We start from the raw sequence: 10,534 nt of genomic DNA, 5'->3' as shown, positions 1-10,534 counted from the left end.
TATTTAGACTACTTAGCCTATTTCAGAACCCAGCCCAATAATCCAATCACCGATAAATAAATTCGAATTAAAATAATTCTCAAATAAATAAAATCCTCGCCCAGGTCGCCTCGCGTACGCGAGACGCCGAGACATTCGCCCTTCGACCCGACCCGGTCCGGTGCGTGGCGTGGCGTGGCGGGCGCGCGTGTGTGCGTGAAGCACACAACAACACAATGGACCATCACACACCTTAGTAGTTGTATACTACTCATGTGGGTAATACCATATAAAGCACACAACCCCCTTTATTTATTTCAATGTGGGACAAACATTCTCAAATTTTCCAAGTTTTTCCAAGCTACTTTCAACTCTCATTTCATATGGATTTCATTAAGAAAATTCTTAAAACCATACATGAAAATTTAAGTTCAAATATCATTGAACAATTTCCAATCATTAGATTTTAGGATTAACATCAAGAACATAATTAAATTAAGCTCTAAAATCCTAATTTTCTAACAGATATGACTGCAGTAAGTCTTCGTATATGTAAATGTATATTATCGTTAATGTGAACATCTGAACGCTTCGTGACATCATATGTGTGCATGATTGCTATAATCTGTCGGATATTTATATGCAATGTTGTTATGTCTGACGTGATATTCGCGGAACTGATACAACTCTACATGAATTTGTTTGGCAGCAAGTAAATAAGGCGTGGACTGATGCCTGTAATTCAAAAGCACCAGCAAAACTATTAGTACCACGAGGGGAATGGTTAGTGGGAGAGCTTAAGTTTACAGGGCCGTGCACTAATCCTGCGCCTATAACCATTGAAGTTCAGGGTACTTTAAAGGCAAAGCCAGATCTTGGATCATTTCCTTCTGGCATGTGGATTAATATATTTCAAACTAGTGTTCAGATGATCGGTGGAGGCACTCTACATGGACAAGGTGAAGCCGTTTGGAACACTAAAAAACCTGGTGACAATGCTTTTCCAGATGTAATCACTAGTTTACTTGCGAATTGCATTTGGCCACACATTTATTTTTTTTCTGATTTTAATTTTTTTTAAAAAGATTAGATAACTGTAGGTGCTAACTCGATCTGTGCTTTCTTGGTCATGGATGCAGTCTGTTGTGTTCAGTCAATGTAAGAGCTCTAGTATCGAAAATATTAAAATAGTTAATAGCAAAGGATTCAATTTAAAAGCAGTCCAGTCTGATGGGTTCAAGGCTAACATGTTGAACATATCTTGTGCGGAAGATAGCTCAAACACGGACGGTATCCATATCGGTAAACTTAAGGGTGTAAGTATAACTAACACCGTCATCTCAGTGGGTGACGACTGCATTTCTGTTGGCGACGACAGTAGAGATATCACCATCACTAATGTCACGTGCGGTCCTGGACATGGTATCAGGTAATTCATCATACAGTTAGCTTCTGTATCTACAAACATGGCATAAAATTACAACTTCTTTTAAGGTATTAATTTCTGTGTGGAAATCGAATGCAGTATTGGTAGTCTTGGTAGAAGTCCAGATGAGAAAGATGTTAAAAATGTTGCTGTAAGTAATTGCACATTTAGGAACACAGCAAATGGTGCGAGAATCAAAACATTCCACGAGTCGCCAGTGCTGCAAGCAAGCAACATCTCATTTACGGACATAATTCTGGACAAGGTGTTTAATCCCATCATAATTGATCAAAACTATTTTGCGAAAAAACCAGGGGTATGAACACATTGATAATTGATCCATCCACAGTCAGCTATTGTCATTAATTGTATTAGGTATATGTTAATATGTGGATTCTGTTTGCGTGTCGTATCATCACAGGCTTCGAAAGTGAAGATTACAGGAGTTCATTATAAAAATTTTAAGGGCTCCTCAATGTCAAACAAGGCAATAATTTTAAAATGCAGTGATGCTGTTCCATGTGAAGCAATCGATTTTACAGACATTGATCTTACCTACGCTGGAGAGAGTGCGGTGGACAAAGATCTGAAATCAGAATGTGTTAACGCTAAACCTAAATTTGGGGGCAAAATGAATCCTGTAGGTTGTTAAAAGTTCAATACATGGGGGAGAAATCGATTTTGTGATTACTAAATTTGGTATCATAACTGTAAGTGACTTTAAAAAAATGTAGACATCCATAGACTTAGATTTTGTGTTCAGTGTTCTGTCTAACAAATTTTGATTGCAGATTTGCAGGGCGGTAATGCAAAATAGATCGATGAGACCATATAAGAGAAAACCTGAATACGAAAATTATATACTTGACTTCTGTAAGCAGGTCCATCGGTCTACAGCCCATCCATAGTTTGTAATTTAGCAGCTTGTCTGTAATATCACTACAAAAAACAAAAGGATTAGAGAAGTGGTTAAAGGAGTAATTTAGCAGCATGTACATAGAATCCTCATGTAGAAGTAGAACTATGCAAGGTTTCTGAACACAATCAAATAGATTAGTCTTTTTAGTTTGTAGAACTTGTATATTTTGTTGGTACACATGTGGTCATGCATGACTTAGGCAAACTGAAAATAAAAATGTTTCTTTTTTTGATATAATTAAACCTTTTCTGATTTTTATTTTATTTGAATCTCCTCCTCATGAAGTGACTTCAAATATTAATTTCATTGAAATTTTTGAACAAGGATGAAAGTGTAAGTTTGAGAGAAAGGGCAGCAAAATGTGCTAAAAGTTGGAAATTTAGTATGTCTTGCATACTTGCTCTGTTTTAGTATAAACTACTTGTAACTTGCTAGCTCTCCAATTAGCACCGAATTTCTGCCTTCACACCTCTTTTTTCCTTTAATAAAGTGATTTGAAACATGGACCAAAAGCCAAAAACTTGTTCTTTAATAATCATTAATTTTTGCTTTATTACCTTTCATAGATCTAAGGTAAGGAACAATACAGTGTGGGTTGGATACCAAGAGTAATTTTAAGAACATCATTCCCATTTTACCTGGCTTTTTTCCTGATTCAAAATAACCTCTGCAATCTGCATTTTTATCGTCCTTGCCATTATTCTTTCAAAAATGGTGTTAAGTAACAATGTCATAGGAACCATAAATTTTGTGGCAATGCTGCTCTCAGTTCCGGTGATTGGATCCGGTATATGGCTAGCAATGGAGGCTGACAATTCTTGCATCAAGATCTTGCAATGGCCAGTTATAATACTAGGAATCTTGATCTTGATAGTAGGTCTTGCTGGTGTTATAGGAGGCTTTTGGAGGATCCAACCACTTGTTATATTCTACTTCATTGGCATGATAATACTTATAATTTTACTAGCATGTTTAGTAGTTTTTATCCATATGGTCACAGCTAGAGGTTCTGGCCATACTGAACCAAGCCGGTCTTATAAAGAATATCATCTAGACGATTTCTCTGGCTTTCTGCGTCGTAGAGTTAGAGGATCTTATAAGTGGGATAGGATAAGGAGTTGTCTTAGCTCCACAAGTATGTGTGCTGAGTTGAATCAGAGTTATCGCATGGCTCAAGATTTCTTTAATGCACATATCACACCATTGCAGGTTTGGCGTTTTTAATTTCTCTGTACAAACTTCATTGCATATAGCTACCATTTTAGATAACCATCACCATCTCTCCCAAATTTATAGCTGCCATACTAAATGACCATTTCTGTCAAATTTTTAAGCTGTCGCTTTAGTATGGCTCCAATTGGGTCACACACCCTCCCTCTCTTGAAAATCCACACTAGTGATTATCTTTTAAAACAATATTCAACCTTGAATAATGGAACTTGATTCCTCAAGTTGTCAACTTCATATGGATCATATACATTTAACAAATCATCAATTATAAGCATCCCAGTGCAATTATACATTTCTTTGAAACACTCTGACTACTATTCAGTTAGTTAATGTAGTTTCCTGGTAAATCAATCTAGGTTTCGAAGCGTAAAGACAGAGAAATTAAGAACAGGAACAATAAGCAGTGAAGAAACTTAAGTCAGTTTTAATCATGTGCATAGAATGCAATGTGTTAAATCTTAATGAAATCCTTATCTTTGAAATGTTTTACATAGTTCTTTAATAGTAAATTTTATTTTTCACTCTATTCTTCTTTGTTTCCTTTTACAGTCAGGATGTTGTAAACCACCAACACAATGTGGATACACATTTGTAAATCCAACATATTGGATCAGTCCTATAAACAACGCGGCGGATATGGATTGCCTGCAGTGGAGCAATGAGCAAACACAATTATGCTACGCCTGCGACTCGTGCAAAGCTGGATTACTAGATAATCTCAAGACTGAATGGAGAAGGGCAAACATAATCTTGATAATTACTCTTGTGGCTTTGATTATCGTTTATTTGATGGGGTGTTTTGCTTTCAGGAATGCTAAAACTGAAGACCTGTTTCGCAAATACAAACAAGGTTATACTTAACTAGGTTGTCTAAAAATAATTTGCGTTTGTTATCTCCTTGGCTGATTAAGAAAAGGTCATCAGTGATTGTAACCAATTAGTTGAAGATGCTGTTTTGGAATGTATTTTGACAAGAAAGCAGTTCTGTCCGTGCTTTTTAATTGATTTATAGCCTCGTCATTAAACGGGGTTTACATTACGATTTAGTTCATAAAAAAGATCAAGAGATGCTGTATGAGTCGATTTTTTGAGATGTGTTGTGAAAAATACCCAGCTAGGAAGCTTATCCAAGTATGTACAGTGTGTGTCATTTATAATGTAGACAAGTTTTACTATACAAATATTATTATTAGGTGTAATATTTAATGCAGACAATGAGAGTGCACTGCATATACCGGTATCTTAACAACGAAAGATTTGGAGTTCCAAAAAAAAAAATTGAAGTTCCAAAAAAAAAAAATTGAAGTTCCAAAAAAAAAAAATTGGAGTTCCAATCAAACTGCACTTATATATCAAAGATCTCGGCTAACAGTTGGCAAAAAACAAAAAGACCTCAGCTAACAATAAAAACTATTCTCTGGAGTGTTGCTGTTTGCATATCACAAAAAAAAAGAGTATGGATTCCTTAGAAAGAGCAGCAGAGAAGCAGGCTCATGTAGTTTGCGTACCTTTTCCAGCTCAAAGTCACATTAAGGCAATGCTGAAGATGGCAAAGCTCTTATATAGCAGAGGCATTTTCATTACATTTGTGAATACAGAGTACAATCACAAACGCTTCCTTAAATCAGGAAGTGCTCATTCTCTAGATGGCCTGCCTGGTTTTCAATTTGAAACGATTCCAGATGGCATCCCTTCATCTGATTCTGACGCCACACAAGAAATTCCTGCACTTTGTCGTTCCATCATAGAAAACCAAATGTTGCTGCCATTTCAAAACCTCGTCATAAAACTCAATAATGAAAGCCACCAGGTCACTTCCATCCTCTCCGACGGTTTCATGCCATTCATAGCTGATGTTGCACATTCACATGGAATTCCTAGTATTTTGCTCTGGACAGTTGCTGCTTGCGGATTTATGGGATTTTATCACTTCAATAGTGCCCTTGAAAGAGGACTTGTACCATTTGAAGGTAAGATTTTAAAATCCAAGGTCAACACTCTAAAATATTTTAATTAGATTACAAAGATAGCTTAAGTAGTTTGATGATTTATTGGTTTCACAGATATTATTTATACCATGGATTAAACAGGAATCCGTTGCCGTTTCTTTTTCTGTTTATGCCTACAAAATTGTAACAAACACAAGATTTACTGCAGATGAGAGCTATAAAACAAATGGGTTTTTGGACACTATAATAGACTGGATCCCAGGAATGGGAGATATTCGTTTCGGGGATCTCCCAACCCATATCAGAATCATTGATCCAGAAGATTTAGTGTTCAACTTCATACTGGAATCTACTAAGAGAGCAACTAATGCTACAGTAAATGTATTTCATACTTTCATTGATTTGGAACTCAAAGTTGTGAATGCCATATCATCTATGTTCAAGTGTGTTTATACAATAGGTCCGCAACAATTACTCCTCAACCAAATACCAAAAAATCAGGAAGAGCGCCTCAAGAGCATTGGATACAGTCTTTGGGAAGAGGAAAAGGCATGTCTCCGGTGGCTGGACTCTAAAAAAGCTGATTCTGTAGTTTATATAAACTTTGGAAGCATAACAGTTCTTTCTCCGGAGCAATTGATGGAGTTTGGCTGGGGCCTTGCTAATAGCAACTGCTCCTTCTTATGGATAATTAGGCCAGATTTGATTGTTGGTGAATCTGCCGTCACTTTGGGAGTTGAATTTATGGATGCTATCAAGAACAGGGGTGTCATTGCGAGCTGGTGTCCACAAGAGGATGTCCTCAACCACGTATCAGTGGGAGGGTTTTTGACACATGGAGGCTGGAACTCAATGATTGAGAGCATATCTGCTGGAGTGCCAATGCTCTGTTGGCCTTTCTTTGGTGATCAAACAACCAACTGCAAGTACATGTGTAACGACTGGGGATGTGGAATGGAGATTCGAAATGATGTAAACAGAGATGATGTGGAGAAGCTTGTTAGACTATTGATGGATGGAGTAGAGGGTGAGAGAATGAGAAAGAAAGCCATGGAATGGAAGAAAAAGGCAGAAAATGCATGTAGTCCTGATGGCTCATCTTCTCTCAATTTGGACAAACTGGTTCTTCTCCTGAAGAACTAAATTACTAGACTTTCTTTAATTGATTGCCAACTTGTATTATTTTCCTTAATCTTGAATGATTGGGACTCACCACTTCTTCATTTCATGCATAAACTATGTACCTCTCCTGTTTCCTGTTTAAAGGTAAATACTCGTACTTTAAAAGGTCGATGCCAGCTTTAGGAAGAAGTTGATAGTAATGCATAATAATGTTGTGACTTGTGAACTTCAACAAGATTAGTTTTTCTCAATTAAAGAGGTCTAGACTAGTAGTGCTGAATCTCTGATTCTTGCTCACTTTTCTTCTATCTCTGATTCTCTGTGATTGTAATCTCTGTGACAGACATTAACAAATAGTAGTGCATCACTGTAACCTGCAACGATCTTATATGAGACCTGCACTGACTTCTCGCATCCTCCATTTCTGCTAGACATCAAGTCATTTGCACAGAGAAGGAAACTAATGAAAAAAACATGCGTGTATTAAGCTTGTCTAAATGGAGAAAGGCCAACCTCGAGATCGGGATATATTGCAAAAGTCCGAACAAATATTTTAATCACTAAAAAAACGTTGTTTATGAGCTTTAAAAGGACCTGTTGTGACTTGTGTGGATCATTGTATAACAGGGAAACTAGAGAAATTTAACGGAAAAGATATGGATTCATTGAAAAGAACAGCAGGGAAGCAAGCTCATATAGTGTGCATACCTTTACCATTTCAAAGCCACATCAAGGCAATGCTAAATATGGCAAAGCTCCTTTACAGCAAAGGCATCTTCATAACATTTGTTAATACATAATTCAATCACAGCCGCCTCCTGGTTTCAAATTCGAATTCGAAACAATCCCTTTGTTCGGAAGAATCGAAACACATCAAAATGGTACCAGCAACAAATTTGGAGAAAATAAAAAAAAAACATGTTTTACTTAAAAATGGTATAGATTTGTAGAGAAAGAGTTGTTTTAGTTGGCGAAAAAAGGCAACATATTTTACTTATAAAGATATTTAGTTATATATTAATTAAGTGTAATTGAAAAAATATTGAATTTTCTTAACGAAGGACAATTATGTAATTGAAGGAAGGAATGTACCAACCAAACTTTTAATATTTCGTCTATTATATACTAATTTATGGGTTACAGATTTAGTTCTCTCAATATTTTACGGGCTTTGTACCAATTTGACTTAATACATTTCCTGCGTTTCAAAAAAAAAGAAAGATTAAAAATAATTGTCTAAAATATTAATAGAGAAAGAGTTGTTTTAGTTGGCGAAAATAAAAAGACAACGTATTTTACTTATAAAGGTAATTGGTTAGATATTAATTAAGGGCAATTGGGTAAAATGTTATTTTTAAGAAAGGGCAATTATGTAATTGAAGAAAGGACCGTAAAGTTTCGTATTTAATATAATAATATGGATAGATAAATAACTCGACTTCAAAATCAAATATTTTTTTTATTTTGTTTATGTATTTGAATTGCAAGATAATGCTTACTTTAAATATATTTGTCTTTACAATAATAATAAAAATTATATAAAACAAATATTTTTAACAATATATATCTGCGACAGCTACTGGTCAGAGATATAAATGGTATTGACTTTTGCATTGTTTTATAAATGATGAGATGAGATTTTTGTTGTTGTCGAGGAATAATAATGATGATGCTAAGTTATTCTTGTAAAGCAATTAAAAATTTATGGATTGTTAAAGTCAATGATTTTAACAAAGTATTTAAGTAAAACAATAATTAAATAAAATAAACAATTAAGTAGCTAAAGAAGGAAATTTATTAATTATTAGTGGTTATAATATTATTATTCTATTTTATTAAATAAACTTGTCTGTAATATTTAGAGAAGTTGTTTTAATTGAGAGAAATAAAAAAGGTAACGTGTTATAGTTGAAAATAATCTTTATTTCTTTTTCTGTTATAATTCGATTACTAAGGCTAATAAAACTTTTAAATAAAATAAGGACAAAGCGAAAGAACAATTCAAACGAAATTGGGAACGGAATTGAATATGAGCATGGCATATCATCCGCAGACTGACGGACAAAGCAAAAGAACAATTCAAACGGTCGAGGATATGTTGAGAACCTGTGCATTAGATTTCAAAGGAAATTGGGACGATCATTTGCCATTGATTGAGTTTTCCTACAACAACAGTTATCACGCGAGTATTGGCATGCCGCCTTACGAAACATTATATGGAAGAAAATGCAGATCCCCTACATATTGGGACGAGGTTGGTGAGCGCAAACTGATTGGCCCAGAGCTAGTTCAACAAATGAAAGAGAAAGTGGAAGTGATTTGTAAAAGGTTAATTGCTGCTCAAGATCGACAAAAGAAATATGCAGATCAAGGTCGGAAAGATTTGCAATTCGAGCCCGGAGACAAAGTGTTGTTAAAGATATCCCCGTGGAAAGGGTTATCTAGATTCGGGAAGAAAGGAAAGTTGAGTCCCAGGTATATTGGAACATGTTAGGTCACACACACTGTAGAGGGGGGTGAATACAGTGTATAGCACAATCAAATCGAACTTTAATAACTCAAGTAACATAAAACAGACTTTATTGAAATAATAAACTCTGTTACAGTATAGAACTGTTCTCTCTCAGTGATGAACAAATATCACGAGAGCTGCTAGGGTTACAATGAATAATCTTCTCGATTGTGATGACACTTATAGTGTAAATCCTATGTCTGTATTTATATACTACACAGTTACAAGATAATCGCTAATTGATATGGAATATAATTCTGCTTCCTAAAATATATCAATCAGATATATTTTCTTCCAAGTATTCTATTCTTCAGAGAATTCCTTCTTCATGCATATCTCTTCTTATGTTTGTCTCGGTTTTCTTTCCTTTAACCAGCTGCCTTCCTTATCTGAACGTCCTTCAGTACTTAAGTTCTGATATCCATCTTCTGATGATTATCTCCTGATAATATAAGTACTGATATCCTTAAGTCCTAACTTCCAGTAAGTACTGATTTATCCTGTTTAAGTAAGATCTGAAAACTAAACATAAATCACATTAGTCATGACATTATCAAATATATCTAACAATCACCCCCAACTTGTAAATTAGCATAATATACAAGTTTAACAGATATTTGATGATGTCAAAAACATTAAGTACAAATGCATGAGAATTTGACTAGATAACTACAACTTACAGTCCTTAAAGCTTTACCAATCTTTAACTTCTGATAAGAACTTCAATCTGTATCCATATCAGAATTTAAGTAGTTGTAGATCTTGACTTGGCTTCATCTTCTGATCTCTCTGATGTCAGGAGTTGTTCTGAGATAGTTCTTCAACAAATATCTCTCAGCATATCTGAGTTCATCAACCATCCTCCTTTTAGCATCTTTAAGTTCTGCAGAATCTTCACCAATTTGAAAGATTGCAGCCTTGAGATCATTAATTTTAGCTTTATTTATATCCTGATCCAGTCTGATCAAATATGCCTTGTCAGACTCAAGATTGAATTCCACAGCCCTGTAACCCAGAAAGGTAGCTATAATCTTAGCAGAATTGGGCTTCATCTCAACAATATCACCCTTGTGATCTCTGTACTTTGGAAGATATGTGCTGTCAGACTTAACAGAATAAAGCTTTTTCTGTATCTGAATTTGACTCTTCAAAAAGTTTACAACACTTTCTGTTATTTTGTCATTCACTTGAAGTAAGAATAATACATGTTCCAGCTCTTCAAAATACTTCAGTGGAATGGCATTTTCCCTTATATGATAAACCCTACCATCTGTCATGAAGTACAACAAGATGTGTTCTTTCAAGTAGGTATGGTAAACCATTTGTACAGATTCTAGTTGATTCAATCTCTCAGGAGTTGCTCCAATACCTGGTTCACTTAAGGAAGTTGGATCATT

General features: G+C 35.1%; 3 protein-coding genes across 3 annotated transcripts; all 3 read left to right on the top strand.

Moving 5' to 3' along the window:
* The first annotated feature begins 506 nt into the window (after positions 1 to 506).
* Positions 507 to 2,480, top strand: LOC141667506 (polygalacturonase-like). Its single transcript, XM_074474032.1, has 5 exons — positions 507 to 515; positions 689 to 988; positions 1,119 to 1,408; positions 1,505 to 1,721; positions 1,827 to 2,480. The coding sequence occupies exons 1-5, from the start codon at positions 507 to 509 to the stop codon at positions 2,055 to 2,057; spliced, it is 1,047 nt and encodes a 348-aa protein (XP_074330133.1). The 3' UTR covers positions 2,058 to 2,480.
* A 358-nt stretch (positions 2,481 to 2,838) lies between these two features.
* Positions 2,839 to 4,689, top strand: LOC141666979 (protein TORNADO 2). Its single transcript, XM_074473249.1, has 2 exons — positions 2,839 to 3,533; positions 4,104 to 4,689. The coding sequence occupies exons 1-2, from the start codon at positions 3,036 to 3,038 to the stop codon at positions 4,413 to 4,415; spliced, it is 810 nt and encodes a 269-aa protein (XP_074329350.1). The 5' UTR covers positions 2,839 to 3,035; the 3' UTR covers positions 4,416 to 4,689.
* A 141-nt stretch (positions 4,690 to 4,830) lies between these two features.
* On the top strand, positions 4,831 to 7,026 carry LOC141666978 (7-deoxyloganetin glucosyltransferase-like). The gene is made up of 2 exons (XM_074473248.1): positions 4,831 to 5,524; positions 5,712 to 7,026. Exons 1-2 carry the CDS (start codon positions 5,011 to 5,013, stop codon positions 6,644 to 6,646), a joined length of 1,449 nt encoding a protein of 482 aa, XP_074329349.1. The 5' UTR covers positions 4,831 to 5,010; the 3' UTR covers positions 6,647 to 7,026.
* Positions 7,027 to 10,534: the final 3,508 nt, after the last annotated feature.

Source organism: Apium graveolens, chromosome 6 (genome assembly GCF_009905375.1).
Source record: "Apium graveolens cultivar Ventura chromosome 6, ASM990537v1, whole genome shotgun sequence".
NCBI lineage: Eukaryota > Viridiplantae > Streptophyta > Magnoliopsida > Apiales > Apiaceae > Apium > Apium graveolens.
Note: the sequence above shows the minus strand (reverse complement) of the source record. Positions and strands in the feature narration are given on the sequence as shown.